This window comes from Cottoperca gobio, unplaced genomic scaffold (assembly GCF_900634415.1).
Source record: "Cottoperca gobio unplaced genomic scaffold, fCotGob3.1 fCotGob3_231arrow_ctg1, whole genome shotgun sequence".
In the NCBI taxonomy this organism is placed as follows: Eukaryota; Metazoa; Chordata; class Actinopteri; order Perciformes; family Bovichtidae; genus Cottoperca; species Cottoperca gobio.
Genome location: NW_021166860.1, coordinates 53,166 through 73,843, shown reverse-complemented (window position 1 = coordinate 73,843; position 20,678 = coordinate 53,166). Strand labels below are relative to the sequence as shown.

Below are 20,678 nucleotides of genomic sequence, written 5' to 3'. Positions count from 1 at the left end.
TAAATCCATCCATCCATCCCCACACACACACACACACACACACACCCACACACACACACACACACACACAGAGCTCGACTCTGTATGTTTTGGCACATTCCACACACTCATTAGGCGTGTGAGACATAAAAAGGAGCACAAACTAATTGCAATAAGTCAGGTAAAACAGATACAGAAATCCAATCAATACGCTTTTGGCTGAGCTCACACAGAATGACATTTACTGTGTGAGAGTTTTATAGCACACACACACACACACACACACACACACACACACACACACAGAGAAGATTGCAGGCTGAGTTCAGAGAAAGGGCTGCAAGCTGGATGACTTGATGTTGTAGTGAATGCTGATCTGAAACACAGCAGGTCACTGCTGTTGCTCTGCAGGATTGTTCAGCAGCAGCAGTGGGGGAATGTTCGGGCTCCACAGGGAGGAACAGGGGGCATGCACACACACACTATTTACATATATTAAAGCTGAAACACACACACCTCCTAATGTTTCATGATACAACCCTCATCAGTCATATCGGTACAGCTGTAACCATTTTAAAGCACTTCACACAGCATGTGTGTGTGTGTGTGTGTGTGTGTGTGTGTGTGTGTGTGTGTGTGTGTGTGTGTCGGATACACACCTGGTTTCACCGTCTTCAGGCGGATGGGCTCCCGAAAGTGTCGGATGACAGCCTGCGTGTCCCTGTTGGTGAGTCCGCTCACCGGGGTGCCGTTCACCTCCAGCAGCACGTCCCCGCTGCAGGGGAACCTCCCGGCGTGACAAACCACCGCCTCCGGTACCGTGTGTCCGAGGTGCGGGAACTCTCCCAGCTCCGCGCCGCCTTGCACCTCCACCACAGCGACCAACTCCCCGGAAGCCCCCACGACAGGGTGCACTCCTGCACTTTAGTGGACCAGAGCTTCTTCTTCTTCAGTGTCTTGGACATTGTTGGTTAGCTCTGGTAAAGCTGGAGGGAGAACGATCGTCCTTCAACGCTTAGACGCAATGACGCATGGGAAAATCATCGCAGGTTGGGGAAGTTGTGGCGGATTCCTTGTGTTGTATTCCACATCAGAGAAAATAAATCCTTGTTTTTGATGTTTCACATTAATCTCCCTCTGTTGAGGACCCCGTGGAGCATCACCTGTCTGAGATCAGCTGCGTCAGTGACGCATTGAAGCGGAGAGTGCTGGTTCTCTGATGCCGGGAGCCTCGATCCCACAGCGGCTTCCTGCACGACACCACCGAGCAGGAGGATCCTGGAGCACGGAGGAAATATTCCACTTTTTAGAAAATGCCCCAAAACAGAAAACTCCTTAAAAAAAAAGGACAAGAGGAAAACTTCAACTTCGGAAACGTCTGTGTCGGCTCAGCGGGGGCTCTTCATCCGGAGAGTGAACTTTGCTGTGAGCACCTGTCTGTCTGCCCTCCTCCACGGTGACATCAGCAAAGGCAGTCCTTGGAAACGGAAAACATACCTGCTCCTCCCCTGCTCCTCCTCTGCTCCTCCCTGCTCCTCCTCTGCTCCTCCTCTGCTCCTTCCTCATTGACCCAGCTGCTCCTCGCTCTCCGTCTCGTGCCCTCTGCTCCTCCTCGCTTCCCCCAAAAGCACTCTGTTTTGATTTCTTCCTCCGACCAAACTACGCAGCAGCAGCATGCAACAGACGTGATCCGATTAGGATCACTCCATAACTTTTTTTGATCTCTTTCCGTGTTGCTTTCCTGATGGCAGGAGCTCCTGTCCAATCAGAGCGCAGGGGGCGGAGCTAAAGCGTCTCCGTTGAACCAATAGTGGCCGGCAGGGGGCGGGGCTTGTGGGTTGGGTCGCGCTGCGTTTGTCTCCATGGTGCGTGCAGAGGCGGAGCTCCCTCGCGCGCTGGGAAACATCTTTTCACGTGGGAAATGCTTATTGTAAACTCGCGATAGTCGACAAACAGTTTTAAGTGGAGTTTGTCCAAAGTGTAGTTTCCTTCTGGGTTTATTGTGTAGTTTTATCTCCATGAGACAGGAAACTCTGAGATCTGAGGAGCAGGAGTCTTGTTGCAGGAGATTCTTTGCGCAAGTCTGCCATCTTGTGGTTTTAATAGTCAGAGGCTGGCTCCTCTAATAATAATAATATAATAATAATAATAATAATAATAATAATAATAACACGAATGCATTTGTATTTATAGCCGCCTCCAGGACAACTTACTGTTCGCAGTTTTTTTAAAGCAGTAACACCAAGACCAAATAAAATCAAACAAAACAATAAAGTACAATAAGTTAATACAACAACTAGATTTATTCTTAAAGAAAAGAAAAAAGAAGTGGTTGCAGTCGTTCAGACCATATAAGCACCACTGTATACTGTAAAATATAATTTCCTAAAATACACAGAGGTGCTTTAAATGGATTAATTAGACACCAGAACTTCCAGAACCAGCATCTGAACTTTTACACAATTTGTTAACTTTTTTAAAAAACAATTTAAATCCCATGAAATACATATAAAGTCTAAGTGTATATATATATATATATAGGTGTATATTAGAAAAACACACCCACACAACATACAAAAGGTCAAATATAAATGTTAAAAAATACGTTTTAAATATTATTGTTAAAAACATTTGCATATAAATAAGTGTAGGAGTGTAGTTAACTTTTTAAAAGGTTCATATTTACAGTACGAATATGAGTTTCTACGAGTAAATGTTTTTCTAAGTCACTTTTGTAATGAAATTTGACCACCTTGTTTTTATTGTTTTTATCTATTTTGATTGTTTTTGTACTTTTTTGTTAAAATGACCTCCATCGATTGTTGATTTGCCAGTGGAACCAGCTTTCCAGTTTGTGTTCGGGAGGCAGGACACCCTCTCCACATTTAAGAGCAGGCTAAAGACTTTCCTTTTTGATAAAGCTTATAGTTAGGGCTGGCTCAGGTTTGCCCTGGATCAGCCCCTAGTTATGCTGCTATAGGCTTAGACTGCCGGGGGACACCTCCCTGCTCTCATCCTTCTCTCCCTCTCTCCTCCCCTCCCTCTCTTCTTCTCCCGCTCTATCTGTATGCATTTATGTAAATGTATGTTACTAACTCATCATCCGGGGCATCATCACCAGAGTGTCTGTCTCTCATGTGGCAGGTTGCCACTGATAAAGTTTACGTCAGGATCATGAATCGTGGCTGCGCCTGTCTGCCCTGGTCCTGCTGGACACCGGGAAGCCTTGTTGACATTTTCCCTGGATTCATCCAAACTTCTCTTTTTTCAACACAAACATCATTTCTGTCAAATGTTGTATTTGTACTATGTTGTTTATCCTGTACACACGACATCTACTGCACGTCTGTCCGTCCTGGGAGAGGGATCCCTCCTCAGTCTCTCCCTGAGGGTTTCTACATGTTCCCACCTTTAATTATGGGGTTTCTTTTAGGAAGTTTTTCCTTGTGCGATGCGAGGGTCTAAAGACAGAGGGTCCTAAGGACAGAGGGTCTGAGGACAGAGGGTCTGAGGACAGAGGGTCTGAGGACAGAGGGTCTAAGGACAGAGGGTGTAAGGACAGAGGGTCTAAGGACAGAGGGTGTAAGGACAGAGGGTCTGAGGACAGAGGGTGTAAGGACAGAGGGTCTAAGGACAGAGGGTCTAAAGACAGAGGGTGTAAGGACAGAGGGTCTCAGGACAGAGGGTCTAAGGACAGAGGGTCTGAGGACAGAGGGTCTAAGGACAGAGGGTCTAAGGACAGAGGGTCTGAGGACAGAGGGGTTAAGGACAGAAGGGTCTAAAGACAGAGGGTCTAAAGACAGAGGGTGTAAGGACAGAGGGTCTCAGGACAGAGGGTCTAGGACAGAGGGTCTGAGGACAGAGGGTGTAAGGACAGAGGGTCTAAGGACAGAGGGTCTAAAGACAGAGGGTGTAAAGACAGAGGGTCTCAGGACAGAGGGTCTAAGGACAGAGGGTCTGAGGACAGAGGGTCTAAGGACAGAGGGTCTAAGGACAGAGGGTCTGAGGACAGAGGGTGTAAGGACAGAGGGTCTAAAGACAGAGGGTCTGAGGACAGAGGGTCTAAGGACAGAGGGTCTAAAGACAGAGGGTCTAAGGACAGAGGGTCTAAGGACATATATGGATCTGTGTGACATTAATTAAATTAATTTTAATTAATTATTTTGAAATTTTACAATGCAACATTAGAAAATAAAATATAAATTAACATTAAATTATTAATTAATTACATTAATATTAAATTATATACAATTATTAAATATTAATGAAATTCTTAAAATTAAATTAATATTAATATCTATAAGGTCTTACTGTTAGATCAAATACATTCAGTAACTTTAAACGGCTTCTAAAGATATTTAAGAATGTGACAAGTTATATTTTTGGCCGTTGTTCCTTAAATTGAGGCTGTAAATCCCTTTATTATTTATTACATTATATTATTCATCATGCACACAAACACACAACACGAAGAACAGATAAGTATATCTTTAATAATGAACATGATCAAATCTAAGAATGTGATAGTGACCTCTGATACATGGATATTTAATTCAGGGGTGACTTTTAAAACATTGTTTTTGCATAAATCTTCTATAATCCAATACCAGTAATATAACTCTGATTGCTCCACAATCGTACTCCCTCTCTTTTCTTTCACTCTTGCATACACACACGATACAGCAAGCAAGTAAAAAAGAAAAGAAGTCACAAACATATACCATATAGGCTAGTCTCTGGGTTTCCATACACTTGACAATAAATCAGTTATAATGCTACAGTTAAACATTTCTGAGGCGATCTCAGTTAGAAATGTCGGTACATTAAAGCTTACATTTCCGAGGATGACGTGAACGGGTTATAGCGATGAAGATGATGAAGATGATGCCGAGATTATAATAATTATGCTAAGAAAGAACAAAAAGAACAAGGTGACGGCGCTGGCTTGAGTTTTAAAAGCAGTACATGCTACATTTTCCTCCAGAACTTCATAAGCAGAGACTTCCTGCGGGGGGAATTAAAAGTCACCGTAAACTGGGAAGTAAGACAGAAAGAGTTTTGTGTCGATTATAAACCTGAACTCATACAGTAATATTTTATATTTTATATTTGCATCCTTAAATAAGAAAGAGAGGGACCACGGTGAAGAGCGTTTCATCTGCGGACATCTTCTCCCTGAATCTCTAGAGGTGCACTTCTGCAAAAAGATCATTTCAGTGCTGAAAATAAATGTTAAGGCGCCACTCGAGGAGACGACATCCCACAACCTCCCCCCCCGGGATGTAATCAGCTGTAAGCCAGGTGCTTTACGCTTTCCAACGTCACAACCTCCGCACGATGAAGTCTATGCACAGAAACGCTCAGTGTACACACCCCCCCGCCAAAATAAAACACCCCTCACATGAAAAAACTAAACAAAAAGGGGCTTTATAGATTTCCCCCCCGTCTGATAATATAAAATACAACTGGCCACAAACAGATAGCAGACATTTGTCTTGTTCACTCGTCAAGATTAACCAATACAAGCACTTAACATTTCTCCAACACACACACACCACACAAGTGAAGTCACTGAATATCAGCAGCATGTCGTAGAGATTCAAAAACAGACGTGCACATATTTGTTACTTATATTTAGCTAAGAATGCAAGTTCAGGGGGAGCGATAGAGATTTGTAAGGTAAGAAAGAAAACAGGAAAATATATATTATTGAAGCGATTCAACCGGTGGAGCGAGCTTCATCCCTGCACGCGTCGTGAAGACGGGGGGGGCCGGGAGCGTCGGAGCGTCGGGGCTCACAAGTTTGACGTCAACAAAATTAAATAGAAAAAAATATTAGTTTTCAATTTATTTATGTCCTTGTGTTTCCTTTTCTTTTTTTTTAAATCTAAATTTCGTCGACAGCCGTCTTCTGTTTACTTCTGACGATCCTGAAAACAAAGACATGAGAAAAGATGAATAAATATTATTACTCATCATCATCATCGAGTCTGTGAAGTGTGACTTCTGGCTGAACACAATCCTGACACAATGACTTCGGGGTAAAAGTATTGCAATACTTGTACTACTGAAAAACTGCTGATGCGAAGCGAACATTTCTTACTGCTGCAGCTCCACATTAAGGGTTCTTGAGGCTGCACAGACTCCACAGACTGTCACGGTTTGCACAATCGTGTGCAGCATAAAATCAAATCGCAGAATGATGAAAGAAAAGGTAAATTATTGCCCAACTTCTTTATTAAACAACAATAGTTTGTGTTGCTGCTCCCAGTATTCAAAGATGCGAAGGCTTAATGTCCCGTGCACAACAAGTACAGTCCCACAATGCAACAGAGATAAAACAGTTCAAGAGACATGCAGGAATTAAATATAATAATATATAATTAAATACTGTACAGTAGAATAAATACAACTGTTTGCTGTTAGGAACAATTCTCCCATGTTATGTTTTACAATTAAATAAAGTTCTGAGGTTTTACACGTGTGAATAGATGAATAACAGTTAATTTGATCATTCAGCACATAATATTAATAATATAATGCTAATGTTCTCTGCAGCCTGCCCGGACACAGAGAACACAGACGTTACCTGATCGAGTCGGGGTCGGCTCTGTATGGGTGCAGGTTCATAGCTCTGTTAAAGAACACATGAAAGTCTTATTAGAATAACACGTCATCACTTTTAATATTTCATCAAATCTTACAATCGTTTCAATGACCAAAGGATAAATGTTAGAAAAGGAGGTTATTATTATTACTTTTTCAAATCTTATTTAGAATTTTATTTCTAACATTTATAGCAAAATCAAATCGTGAAATCAACTCGATGTCTTCATGACAGACAAAAGGCATTCAAATACACCGGGTCATAATGCCACTCAGAGTTATGAAAGACAGATTCATTTAATAAATAATTAGAAAGACTAAATGCATATTTGATCAGATCCTAAATCACATTTATTTGTAATATTAGGATATTAGGCAAACATATTACAGGGCTTCAATTAAAAGGAATTGTACCAATATTAATACTTTATTTTGAAATATAATCTAAACCAAAGGGGGGGATATAAATAAGTATTAATACTTTAAGGGGAGACACTACAGGTGAACAGGGTCAAACATGTAACTGACAGATATCAGCATGAAGCTTCCCCACTTCATGACTCACATCAACACAAGTTTATATTACAAGTGTTTAATATGTACATGAGGCGTTATGTTATTAAAGATGTGCTGATGTGCTCCATGTCCAGATCTAAAGAGAAGTCTGGATGAAGCAGGTTCAAAGTGTTTCATGTTGTTCACATGTCAAAGGTTTGTACAGATTCTGGATCTGTCTTTGTATCACTCCATAAATCACTAAATCCTGTCAACACACAGAACTCTGTGCATCTCCTGCATGTAGTGAGTGTAGCGTGTATAACATGAGCTGTGAGTGACATGTGAACAAAGCCCTCTGCACAAAGCTTCAGAATATAGAGAGGAATAAAAGTGGAAAGTTTGGTGTATGTAAGTGCTGCTGAAGTGGAGACTTCTGCTGAAGAGTGTGAGAAAAAGCTCCTTTAGAGAAAAGCTCCTTTAAAGATATGTATTGTAACATTCATACATGTTGTACACACTACAGGTGAACAGAGTCATACATGTTGTACACACTACAGGTGAACAGGGTCATACATGTTGTACACACTACAGGTGAACAGGGTCAAACATGTAACTAACAGATATCATGAAGCTTCCCCACTTCATGACTCACATCAACACAAGTTTATATTACAAGTGTTTAATATGTACATGAGGCGTGATGTAATGTAGCTGTGGAGAGTTTACATCTACACACACAGTTACAAACACACACTCTGATGTGTGTTTTAAATGTTTCTTTCCACGAGTCTGAAAGAATAAATAGCCTAAATTCCATATAATCCCCAATGTTGCTCTTAAAATGTTGAAACTTGACCAACATGAAGAGAACCGTGTCTCATCTTAACGTTACATGAGATTTCTCTCCCACACCAATCATTCCCGTACAGTCCCTAAATATCTTCACTCCTCTAATTTAAAAGGGTCACATGTTAAGACCAAAAGGAAATTACTACCTTCTTCACCACCTCCTCCTCCTCCTGCTTCTTCTCGTAGTGGGAGAAGTCATCAAAGATGGAGGTGGTGTGTTTGTACTGGGCGATAATCTTGAGCACCTGCTTTGCCTTTTCCAGAGGAACCTCTTGAGTGTCACGTGAGTTGGTGACTGGCTTGTTGTCATTGTTCTCCAGGCGGATGTGGCGCAGCTGGCTATTAGGCACGTCCTTAACAAACAACCAGTTCACATCAAACTTGCCCTTCCACTTGTCCTGCGCCCAAACGCCGGCGCTGGTGCCGTAGTCCACGGGCGAGTGCATTTCGGCCACGCCGCAGAAATGCCCGCTGCCGTTGACGCTGTACAACAAGTAGACGGGACCTTTAGCGTTCATGGTTCTGAAGGCCGAGTCCAAACGTTTGTTGCCGTGCTCCGTGCTGCACCAGATGGAGTACTTGATGGAGCGGTGGATGTCGTCCTCAGAGTAGCTCTTGATGATGAACACGCGTCCGTTTTTCAGGCTCCAGTCGAACTCCTTGGGATTGTAGCTGTGCGCCGCCCGCAGCTTCTCCAGCACGGGGTGGGACTCCAATCCCGGCTCTGGAGGCAAACCACCGCCCCCTCCGCCTCCGTTACCAACACCGCCGCCGTTAGAGGAGCCGCTGCTGTCCAAGCTTCCGCCACCGTAGCACAAGTTGCGGTTGCGGGGCGCTACCCAGCGGGTCTGAGGTGTCGGAGCGGAGTTGTGGTTCTGGTACGACTGTGGAGGAGGACCCTGCATGGTCATCTGCTGCACGAGGGACTGGGCAGACTGTAGGGACTGCTGGAGGGGGGGCAGGAGGCTGGGAGCGTGGGAGTGGAGCTGCTGGTGATGGTGGTGGTGGTGGTGGTGGTGATGGGGCGGCAGAGGAGGCGCCATCTTGTTAGCAGCTCCTTTATTATCCCATGTATCTATGTCCATGTTGTGTTTCAGGGGCGGCGGAGGCAGACCTCCAGCCATGGGCGGGCCGGGTTTGTTCTTGATCTTCTGTTGCTGCATCTTCGCAGGTTTACTCGCGATGGCAGCCCACGATGCCGGCTTCGGAGGGGGCATCCCTATTGGTGTGCCACCATTGCCCGTGGCGACAGCCGCAGCTACATTGCCGCCTCCAAGAGAGCCGGAGCTCTTCACACCGGAGCCGCTTCCCGTCACGTCCCCACCTATTTTTAGACCCAGCATGCCCTGCTCCAGGCTGTTCATACCGGGAGCTTTGCTCAGGGTGTCACTGTGGAAGCCCGTCTGCCCATCAGGGACTAAAGTGCCTCCCAGAGAGCTGGGGGGGTAGCTGTAACTGCCCCCGTAGGCTGAGCTCTGAGTCTGCTGGCCCTGAGAGCCGCTGGTGCCCCACGCGGAAAAGGCCGGGTTCTCAGGGAAGAAGTTGAACCTGTGAGGATAGATGCTGCTGCTGAGCCCGCCCGGCTGCCCGAACACGGTGTCGTGCATAAAGTGATGGTCTCCATTGCTGAGGGGGGCGTAGGGTGTCAGGTAGGGGATCGGTGGGTCACCGCCGGTCGACCAGGGAGCCTCACTGAGAGGGTAAGGGAAGCCAATGGAGGGGGCATAGTAGCTGGACAGGTAAGGGTCTGTCATGGATTGATAGCTGTTGTTCTACAAACACAAATAGAGTCTTTGGTTAGTGTCACAAAAGACTAGCGCTGTACTGAAAGTCATTTATTTTTGTTCATATTGAGGTTTTTGAATGAAGCTTCAAATGTTTGTTTTACTGGGTTTATGCAAATCTCAACAAGTGCAATTTAAGACGTTTTAAGGCCGCATAGAATGAAATTTAATACCGTTTGTGTTTTGCGGTCATATTGGCAGAAGTATGAAGTAAAATGAGAAGCCTGTGAATGAAAATAAGTCCTAAAATTACATGAATTTATTGACATAAACAATATAATAGTGATAAATAACAGCAATATAAGAAACTCTAGCTAAATCCTTCTAAAACCTTCTTGATGATTTGCAGTTAACACAACAGTAGAGCATTTATATTAATACCCATAAAATTGTATTTAAGAAAATCTTCCACCTTCTTCGGCCAAGATTTCAAACAGTTGCATTTAAGACTTCGTCAGGATCCGCTGAAGCCCTGATTCATGACATCATCACCAAAGAAAGTTTTTAAAATCAACTTTCTTTAAAGAATATAACTCGTCAGTGTGTGCAGCAGGCGGGACAGCAGTGGAAATGTTGTTTTTGAGGCTAAACACCAACAAATATGGATCGAAGCAGAACATTTGGTTGAGTTTGGTGAATTTTGGAGATGATTACATCTTTCTTTTATCAATAAATGTCGACTTTCAGACTTCACAACTCTGGAATTCACTGGAATCTAATTCTACTGATATTATAATACAAATAATATTCACTAAGTGTCCAGCGGCAGACTGCTGTCCCTGTCCTGCTCCACAGACTGCTGTCCCTGTCCTGCTCCACAGACTACTGTCCCTGTCATGCTCACAGACTGCTGTCCCTGTCCTGCTCCACAGACTGCTGTCCCTGTCCTGCTCCACAAACTGCTGTCCCCGTCCTGCTCCACAGACTGCTGTCCCCGTCCTGACTGCTGTCCCCGTCGTGCTCCACAGACTGCTGTCCCCGTCCTGCTCCACGCTCCACAGACTGCTGTCCCTGTCCTGCTCCACAGACTGCTGTCCCCGTCCTGCTCCAAAGACTGCTGTCCCCGTCCTGCTCCACTGACAGCTGTCCCCGTCCTGCTCCACAGACTGCTGTCCCCGTCTTGCTCCACAGATTGCTGTCCCCGTACTGCTCCACAGACTGCTGTCCCGACTGCTGTCCCTGTCCACAGACTGCTGTCCCTGTCCTGCTCCACAGACTGCTGTCCCTGTCCTGCTCCACAGACTGCTGTCCCTGTCCTGACCCACAGACTGCTGTCCCTGTCCTGACTGATGTCCCTGTCCTGCTCCACAGACTGCTGTCCCCGTCCTGCTCCACAGACTGCTGTCCCCGCCCTGCTCCACAGACTGCTGTCCCCGTCCTGCTCCACAGACTGCTGTCCCTGTCCAGACTGCTGTCCCTGTCCTGCTCCACAGACTGCTGTCCCTGTCCTGCTCTACAGACTGCTGTCCCTATCCTGACTGCTGTCCCGCTCCACAGACTGTTGTCTCTGTCCTGCTCCACAGACTGCTGTCCCCGTCCTGCTCCACAGAATGCTGTCCCTATCCTGACTGCTGTCCCTATCCTGACTGCTGACCCCGTCCTGCTCCACAGACTGCTGTCCCTGTCCACAGACTGCTGTCCCTGTCCTGCTCCACAGACTGCTGACCCTGTCCTGCTACACAGACTGCTGTCCCTGTCCTGCTCCACAGACTGCTGTCGCTGTCCCCGTCCTGACAGCTGTCCCCGTCCTGACTGCTGTCCCCGTCCTGACTGCTGTCCCCGTCCTGCTCCACAGACTGCTGTCCCCGTCCTGCTCCACAGACTACTGTCCCCGTCCTGCTCCACAGACTACTGTCCCCGTCCTGCTCCACAGACTACTGTCCCGACTGCTGTCCCTGTCCACAGACTGCTGTCCCTGTCCTGACTGCTGTCCCGCTGCACAGACTGCTGTCCCTGTCCTGCTCCACAGACTGCTGTCCCCGTCCTGACTGCTGTCCCTGTCCTGCTCCACAGACTGCTGACCCTGTCCTGCTCCACAGACAGCTGTCCCCGTCCTGACTGTCACCGTCCTGACTGCTGTCCCTGTACTGCTCCACAGACTGCTGACCCTGTCCTGCTCCACAGACTCCTGTCCCTGTCCTGCTCCACAGACTGCTGTTCCCGTCCTGACTGCTGTCCCCGTCCTGCTCCACAGACTGCTGACCCTGTCCTGTTCCACAGACTGCTGTCCCCGTCCTGACTGCTGTCCCCGTCCTGCTCCACAGACTGCTGTCCCCGTCCTGCTCCACAGACTGCTGTCCCTGTCCTGCTCCACAGACTGCTGACCATGTCCTGTTCCACAGACTGCTGTCCCCGTCCTGACTGCTGTCCCCGTCCTGCTCCACAGACTGCCGTCCCCGTCCTGCTCCACAGACTGCCGTCCCCGTCCTGCTCCACAAACTGCTGTCCCTGTCCTTCTCCACAGACTGCTGTCCCTATCCTGCTCCACAGACTGCTGTCCCTGTCCTACTCCACAGACTGCTGTTCCCGTCCTGACTGCTGTCCCCGTCCTGCTCCACAGACTGCTGACCCTGTCCTGTTCCACAGACTGCTGTCCCCGTCCTGACTGCTGTCCCCGTCCTGCTCCACAGACTGCTGTCCCCGTCCTGCTCCACAAACTGCTGTCCTCGTCCTGACTGCTGTCCCTGTCCTGCTCCACAGACTGCTGTCCCTATCCTGCTCCACAGACTGCTGTCCCTATCCTGCTCCACAGACTGATGTCCCTATCCTGCTCCACAGACTGATGTCCCTATCCTGCTCCACAGACTGCTGTCCCCGTCCTGACTGCTGTCCCTGTCCTGCTCCACAGACTGTTGTCCCTGTCCTGCTCCACAGACTGCTGTCCCTGTCCTGACTGCTGTCCCTGTCCTGACTGCTGTCCCTGTCCAGACTGCTGTCCCTGTCCTGCTCCACAGACTGCTGTCCCTGTCCTGCTCCACAGACTGCTGTCCCCGTCCTGACTGCTGTCCCCGTCCTGCTCCACAGACTGCTGTCCCGACTGCTGTCCCTGTCCACAGACTGCTGTCCCTGTCCTGCTCCACAGACTGCTGTCCCTGTCCTGACTGCTGTCCCTGTCCTGACTGCTGTCCCTGTCCAGACTGCTGTCCCTGTCCTGCTCCACAGACTGCTGTCCCTGTCCTGCTCCACAGACTGCTGTTCCTGTCCTGCTCCACAGACTGCTGTCCCTGTCCTGCTCCACAGACTCCTGTCCCTGTCCTGCTCCACAGACTGCTGTCCCTGTCCTGACTGCTGTCCCTGTCCACAGACTGCTGTCCCTGTCCTGCTCCACAGACTGCTGTCCCTGTCCTGACTGCTGTCCCTGTCCTGCTCCACAGATTGCTGTCCCTGTCCTGCTCCACAGACTGCTGTCCCCGTCCTGATCCACAGACTGCTGTCCCCGTCCTGCTCCACAGACTGCTGTCATCGTCCTGCTCCACAGACTGCTGTCCCCGTCCTGCTCCACAGACTGCTGTCCCCGTCCTGCCCCACAGACTGCTGTCCCCGTCATGCCCCACAGACTGCTGTCCCCGTCCTGCTCCACAGACTGCTGTCCCTGTCCTGACTGATGTCCACAGACTGCTGTCCCTGTCCACAGACTGTTGTCCCTGTTCTGACTGCTGTCACTATCCTGACTGCTGTCCCTATCCTGATTGCTGACCCCGTCCTGCTCCACAGACTGCTGTCCCCGTCCTGATCCACATACTGCTGTCCCTGTCCTGCTCCACAGACTGCTGTCCCCGTCCTGATCCACATACTGCTGTCCCTGTCCTGCTCCAGACTGTGGTCCCCGTCCTGCTCCACAGACTACTGTCCCCGTCCTGCTCCACAGACTACTGTCCCCGTCCTGCTCCACAGACTGCTGTCCCTGTCCTGACTGCTGTCCCTGTCCTGACTGCTGTCCCTGTCCTGCTCCACAGACTGCTGTCCCTGTCCTGCTCCACAGACTGCTGTCCTAGTTCTGCCCCACAGACTGCTGTCCCTGTCCTACTCCACAGACTGCTGTCCCTGTCCTGCTCCACAGACTGCTTTCCCTTTCCTGACTTCTGTCCCTTTCCTGCTCCACAGACTGCTGTCCCTGTCCTGACTGCTGTCCCTGTCCTGCTCCACAGACTGCTGTCCCTGTCCTGCTCCACAGACTGCTGTCCTAGTTCTGCCCCACAGACTGCTGTCCCTGTCCTACTCCACAGACTGCTGTCCCTGTCCTGCTCCACAGACTGCTTTCCCTTTCCTGACTTCTGTCCCTTTCCTGCTCCACAGACTGCTGTCCTAGTCCTGCCCCACAGACTGCTGTCCCCGTCCTGCTCCACAGACTGCTGTCCCCGTCCTGCCCCACAGACTGCTGTCCCCGTCCTGCCCCACAGACTGCTGTCCCCGTCATGCCCCACAGACTGCTGTCCCCGTCCTGCTCCACAGACTGCTGTCCCCGTCCTGCTCCACAGACTGCTGTCCCTTTCCTGACTGCTGTCCCTTTCCTGCTCCACAGACTGCTGTCCCTTTCCTGACTGCTGTCCCTGTCCTGCTCCACAGACTGCTGTCCTAGTCCTGCCCCACAGACTGCTGTCCCCATCCTGCTCCACAGACTGCTGTCCCCGTCCTGCCCCACAGACTGCTGTCCCCGTCCTGCCCCACAGACTGCTGTCCCCGTCCTGCCCCACAGACTGCTGTCCCCGTCATGCCCCACAGACTGCTGTCCCCGTCCTGCTCCACATACTGCTGTCCCTGTCCTGACTGCTGTCCCTGTCCTGACTGCTGTCCCTGTCCTGACTGCTGTCCCTGTCCTGCTCCACAGACTGCTGTCCCTGTCCTGCTCCACAGACTGCTGTCCCTGTCCTGCTCCACAGACTGCTGTCCCTGTCCTGCTCCACAGACTGCTGTCCCTTTCCTGACTGCTGTCCCTGTCTTGCTCCACAGACTGCTGTCCCCGTCCTGCTCCACAGACTGCTGTCCCCGTCCTGCCCCACAGACTGCTGTCCCCGTCCTGCCCCAAAGACTGCTGTCCCCGTCCTGCCCCACAGACTGCTGTCCCCGTCATGCCCCACAGACTGCTGTCCCCGTCCTGCTCCACAGACTGCTGTCCCCGTCCTGCTCCACAGACTGCTGTCCCTGTCCTGACTGCTGTCCCTGTCCTGCTCCACAGACAGGCTCAACAACTCTTCTGTCCCCCTGGACATAAGACTGTACAACTCCTCTCGGTGATGGCCGGGGGATTCCAACATTACAACAATTCAAACATTTCAAACACTCCAAACTTTCAAACCATAAAACAAGAACAGTGGTCAATGTAGCAGTGTTGTAAAATTACTTTTGTAATTATTTATAACAGTCTGTATTTTTACTTTTGTATTTATAATGTACAGCCTTTTTTTTTTATTTGTACTTACTGGAGGGAGATTAAAGTTAAATAATGATATAATGTATAATGTCTAAGATACTGGATGCCTACATTTCCCTCGGGATGAATAAAGTATCTATCCATTCGTGTAGAATCATCTTTGTCTGACACTGTGCAGAAATACCAGCTTTAAATACAATGAATAAACATGCAAAGAAATGAAGACGCTGCGCAGCATCCGAATGCTGATTTAGAATTTGAATGTCAACGTTATGAATGAAGCTTCGAACTATTCGGTGCTACAAGACCGTTGAAAGGAGTTTCCTACCTGATTTGACTGGTTGGTGAGATAAGGCTCAAAGTCGTCATGAACTGCATCCTTCTGGTGGAGGGAGCCATTCTGCACTGAAACTGGGAAGGCTGCAATAAAATCAAACCGTTGTCAAAGCTGGAATTTACACATATTTGCATGGATATGTCCATGCAAGGAACAAGCTGCAAGTACAGCATCACCGACCTCCCGTGCAAATGAAATATCCTGCATTAATAACTTGTTTCTATCCGTGTGCATCCCATTCTCTTACAGCTGGACTGAAGTTGAAAAAATAATTCTATGTTTAAAATAGATTATCCTGTCTGCTGGATAAACGTAACCTTTAGAAGATTTGAACTTTGGAAAGTGCAAGGTGTCTTCCATTGATGAGCTGTTTTCCTTTACGATGATGTATGTTCATTACTGCATGGAAATATGTTGATGCAAAGACATTATTTAACGCTCTGGAGACATCGTTGGACATTTCTCTTCTTACCTTTGTTTGCATCTTGTCCTTTCGATGTCTTAGTGGTCGCATTGAAAGGAAGAATGCATGTGAAGGGAGAAAAAACACAACACTTGCTATAATGTTGGGTCTATAATGTTCTGTACGCCAACAAACAACCAGACACAAGAACAGTTCCCACAGGCCGTCCCTCTGATGAACACTTATCACACTACATTAAAATACATCAAATATAAACCTACGTGGCTGTTTATGCTGAATAAACTGCTGTCTTGGGAATTATGACATTCTGCTAAAAACGTATTGGGAAAAGTAGCAAAGAATGAGGGACTGCTACAACATGAGTAGTCTCTATATATCCATAAAGAAACCTGTTATATTAGTCATTCAATATTTATTATATTGTATTTGCACCACCTCCATTACTACCATTATTATATACAATGTACAGAAAAGGTCCAACTTATAGACATTGTATGTTGTTTTTCATTGTTGTATTGATTATATAAACACACTTTATTTTTATATATATATATATATATATATATATATATATATATATATATCTTCTTTCACCTACTTGTATGTACATAACTTTTTATAATGCATATGCATTTATTTTTTATAATGCATATATATATTTATAATGCATATGTATTAATTTTATATAATGCATATATATATATTTTTTTTTATAATGCATGTATTACATTTTTATAATGCATATATATATATATATATTTTTTTTTTTTTATAATGCCTATATATTTAATTTTTATATTGCATATATATATTTATTTTTAGAATGCATATGTATTAATTTTGTATAATGCCTATGTATTACATTTGTATAATGTATATGTATTACATTTGTATAATGCATATATATATATATATATTTTATAATGCATAAGTATTTATTGTTTTATCTTAAAAGGCTTGTGCAATATTTTATATATCTTCTTCTTGTATTACTTGGATTTAAATGTTGACTTTGCCTGTGGCTACATATTGTTTTAAGAGTAATGTGTGTAGCATTTTTGGCCTCAGGAACAATAAAAAAATAAATAATTATAATACATTTTTATTTATAGATTGCTTTTCATAGCACTCAGAAACACTTTACATTTACAGGTTAAAATGATCATATAAAACGACACTAAAAATATAAAATACACAACATTAAATTGATTGTTTAGCGATTGGAAAATGTGCAGATTGAAGATGTTCTTATCTTAAAATTGCTAAATGTTTACTCTGCTTCATCTTTGTTGTAGCTTTTCTATCTGTGCAACAACAGCAACACAAAACCAGGAGTCAAACCCTGATTCTGAATCAATGTTATTAAAAACATCACATATCATTTTAGCTGCACGCTGACATGTTTATACGTCTCCTCTGGGGGGTGGGGGGCGCTTTTTTATTTATTTTGCCACCCACTGGAAGCTGTGGTCCAGGCCTCTGGTAACCAGCAGAGAGGAGGCAGATATCCAGCTAACCTCCCCTCTGTTAGCGAACTAGCTCGGACACACACCCCGCACACCTCGCCTCTCTGTGGGGGGAATAAAACAAGCGTTTCTCCTTACCTGAGGGTCAATACTGGCGGCAGACATCCTTCATCCACCAGGTGTTGTGCAGTATGTAAGCTCTGTGTGTGTGTGTGTGTGTGTGTGTGTGTGTGTGTGTGTGTGTGTGTGTGTGTGTGTGTGGAGAGAGAGAGGCTAATGGCTGGAGAAGCACAGTTAATGTTAAACAGTTAGTTAGCAAGCAGCCGTTAGCCGGTGTCTCTGCCCGGCTCGGTGGACCGTTTGCTCGTCGTAGCCGTCGCTGGCACTCCGCGCGGCCCTGTCGACATTAACTCCAGCGGGGCTTCAATCCGCTGCGACCCCCGTTAACTCCGTTAAATTAAAATCCAACCAGCCTCGGTGGCCCTGCTGCTCACTTGCCCCAATGGCAGCTTCATCCGGGGTCTGCGGGGCGGAAATGACGTAGGTGACGTAAAAGACGCATCCAGGGCTACCTAGCTAGCAGCATTTTTTGTTTTTCTTATGATTTTATATTAAAATCTAGTTCTAAATACTTCGTCCAACACTGTTTATTCTTGTAATTGGTTATAGGTCAGCTGTGATTGTATATTCATTGTTATTATGGACAATTTAATTTAATTTATCTATGCATTTATTTGTATTGTCAATATTTCTTTGCTTGTTGTTTTTTAATCTGATTATTTAGATATTGAGGAATGCAAACTAATATTTCTACAATAATCTGTACTCTAACAATTGTTCTGAATAGAGAACATTTAGTTTTTTCTTATAACAATTTCATATTATTGAAGTTTATTTATTTATTATTGAGAAAATGTGGTGTTTTTTTCTTTTTTCAAAAACCCAAAAATATAACAGAAAAATATTTATTTTTAATAATAATAAAAAAAATTCTTGCTCTCTTGTAATTAATTAAGCTTTTGAAAAGTATACACGCGCTGTCATAAGCCTGTGCAACTGTGGCAGCACAATATCGTTGCTCCTAAAAAGGTAAAAGGTTCTTTTATTTGTTATTTTAAAACACAGGCTTACACAATGAAATATGAGTGTAGCCCTTCACGCCATACACACATAGAACATATCAAAAATATATATAAATTAGAATAGAATAAAATGAAATAATATACACATGTCCGTATGACAGAAACATATGTCGGCGCATACGAAATATCGGCAATACGTTGATATAAATTAAGGATAAGTTGTGATCGAAGGACGCAGACGTTACACCGAACACGCCAGACATACACAGCTCCGTACGGCAGAAACAAGCCGGCGTATATGGAAAGTAGCTCAAAATGTGTCAGAGTCCAAATACGTCCAACTTTTCCACCACTGACGTATACATAACGAATACATAACAAATTATTATACGCATGTCAAACATTGATAGCGTATCACTTACTTATTCTAAACGTATCAGAGCGTCTGGACAACGGAGCTGGAAAAGTGCCGTCTGGTTCACGTCATGCTGATGCTGGAGAACGGCTAACATGCTGAACGCTAGCTGTACTGTAGAAACACGTTAATAAGTTACTCCGTCGTCAGGCATCATCTTAACATCGGGTAGGAATAGGTTATCCACTCGTTATCAATAAACTGGCTGTAGGAGTCACCGTCAGCTGGCGTAGCCTATATCTAACGTACCTCTAACGTAGTCACGTAGGTATTCATGTAGGTATTTACGTAGGTAAATATTCACGTACTGTATTTACGTAGGTAAGTATTCACATACTATATTTACGTAGGTAGGTATTTATGCATTTGTTGGGTATTCGTCTGATACATTTTGTATTAGTAAGTGATACGATATCAACAGGTTAGACATGCGTATCTGTATACGTTCACTTTTCAGATCCGATCTGATGAAAAGTTGGTCGTATCTGGACTCTGACAAATGTTCATATACGCCAGCACACGTTTCTGCCATACGGAGATGTGTGACACGGCCTTTACATAAACCCTAACCCTACAGAGACTTTGGATTATGTATTCTTAGTCTTATAAATGTTAAATAATAAAGAAATGTGTGCAACACAAGCGGTTTTGTAAACATGGTTTATTTCACAGAATTATAATGATCATACTCTACACACGTTGGAGTGGTCACTTTTTCTAACTGAAATTACACATTATTAATAATTTATAAAAAATTTAAAAACATCAGAAAGAACCAGCTACTTATTTACATTATTCAAATCACACTTTTGTTTTGTATTTGAGTGCTTCATATCCCGTGATTTCTATTTCTTTCCCACACTTGCACACACACACTTGCACACACACTTGCACACACACTTGCACACACACTTGCACACACACTTGCACACAGGTAGATTTTAAAAAACGCATCATGAACGGCTCTGCACGTTTTATTCAGTGAAATCCTCTCTTGACATCCAGGCTGAAGTAACTTCACGATGACCGTCTTCCAAGTCGTTTCCCCGTTCTGCCCGGTTCCTTCTCGGCTTTCCTCAACAACTTTACTTGTGTGGTTATTTAAAATCTGTGGAGAAATACTTTGTGTATGAGATGCTCAACATATAAGACATAGATTGAGAGAAGAGGTAATGACCACGGTGCTACTGAACCCACCTGCAGGTGCACTCCAGGTGCACTGCACTAGAAGAGAAACTGAGAGGGTTTGGATGGATGATGGAATCCACCAATGAAATTAACTAAAACAAGAAAGAAAATATAAATAAATGATACAAATCAGTGTAAAATGCAAACCACATGTACTCTAAAGGGATAGTTTGGATGTTTTGAAGTGGGGTTGTATGAGGTTATTCAAAATGTATTTTCATATTGTACATGTTTGTTGTAGTATTTTTAATGGTATTTTCTTCATATTTTTATTGTAATTTTTGCATTTATGTTCTTAACTTATGCAGTACTTGCCTGGTTTTTTATTTCCTCTTAATATCATAACATAAATGCAAAAATTACAATTAAAAATATGAAGAAAATACCATAAAAAATAACAAATATGTACAATGTGAAAATACATTTTGAATAACTTCATCCAACCCCACTTCAAACTCTTCCTTTTAGAGGACACAATTCTTAAAATGTCAATAGAAATGGCTAATGTAATTAAAATGTATTATATTTACCATAATGAATGATATAAATGCTGTATATCATTGATCATACTTACAGCTGTCCTCCTCATCTGAGAAAGTGCTGGCGAGGTAGCAGGCATAAACAAATCCCGGGAGCTACGGGAGTTAAAATGTATAAAAGTGAATAATTTCCTTTCTCT

General features: G+C 45.2%; 2 protein-coding genes across 4 annotated transcripts in view; both read right to left on the bottom strand.

Moving 5' to 3' along the window:
* Positions 1–5,823: 5,823 nt before the first annotated feature.
* Positions 5,824–17,827, bottom strand: LOC115004971 (YTH domain-containing family protein 1-like). 2 transcript variants are annotated; one of them, XM_029426733.1, is made up of 7 exons: positions 17,453–17,827; positions 15,897–15,924; positions 15,416–15,507; positions 9,890–9,940; positions 8,079–9,704; positions 6,569–6,613; positions 5,824–5,909 (listed from the first exon to the last, which is right to left on the bottom strand). In XM_029426733.1, the coding sequence occupies exons 1-7, from the start codon at positions 17,477–17,479 to the stop codon at positions 5,895–5,897; spliced, it is 1,884 nt and encodes a 627-aa protein (XP_029282593.1). In that variant the 5' UTR covers positions 17,480–17,827; the 3' UTR covers positions 5,824–5,894. The 2 variants fall into 2 exon arrangements, with proteins under 2 accessions (XP_029282593.1, XP_029282594.1); XM_029426734.1 differs by lacking the exon at positions 9,890–9,940.
* Positions 17,828–19,453: 1,626 nt separating this feature from the next.
* The window catches only part of LOC115004970 (sodium/potassium-transporting ATPase subunit beta-1-interacting protein 3-like), an 8,570-nt gene continuing 7,345 nt past the window's right edge, over positions 19,454–20,678 (bottom strand). For both annotated transcript variants that reach the window (XM_029426732.1, XM_029426731.1), the window contains 3 exons: positions 20,574–20,634; positions 20,009–20,091; positions 19,454–19,919 (listed from right to left, as the gene is read on the bottom strand). In XM_029426732.1, the coding sequence (XP_029282592.1) occupies positions 20,036–20,091; positions 20,574–20,634 (117 nt within the window). In that variant the 3' untranslated portion in view covers positions 19,454–19,919; positions 20,009–20,035. The remainder of the gene's footprint in view (positions 19,920–20,008; positions 20,092–20,573; positions 20,635–20,678) is intronic.

Bases quoted from the DNA above. Each gene is read 5' to 3' on its own strand.
- LOC115004971 (XM_029426733.1), bottom strand. From the start codon at position 17,479: ATGTCTGCCGCCAGTATTGACCCTCAG. The intron at 15,925-17,452 runs GTAAGGAGAAAC...GCGACCACTAAG, and splicing joins CCGCCAGTATTGACCCTCAG to ACATCGAAAGGACAAGATGC. The intron at 9,941-15,415 runs GTAGGAAACTCC...TTTCATTCACAG, and splicing joins TCACCAACCAGTCAAATCAG to GCTTCTCATTTTACTTCATA.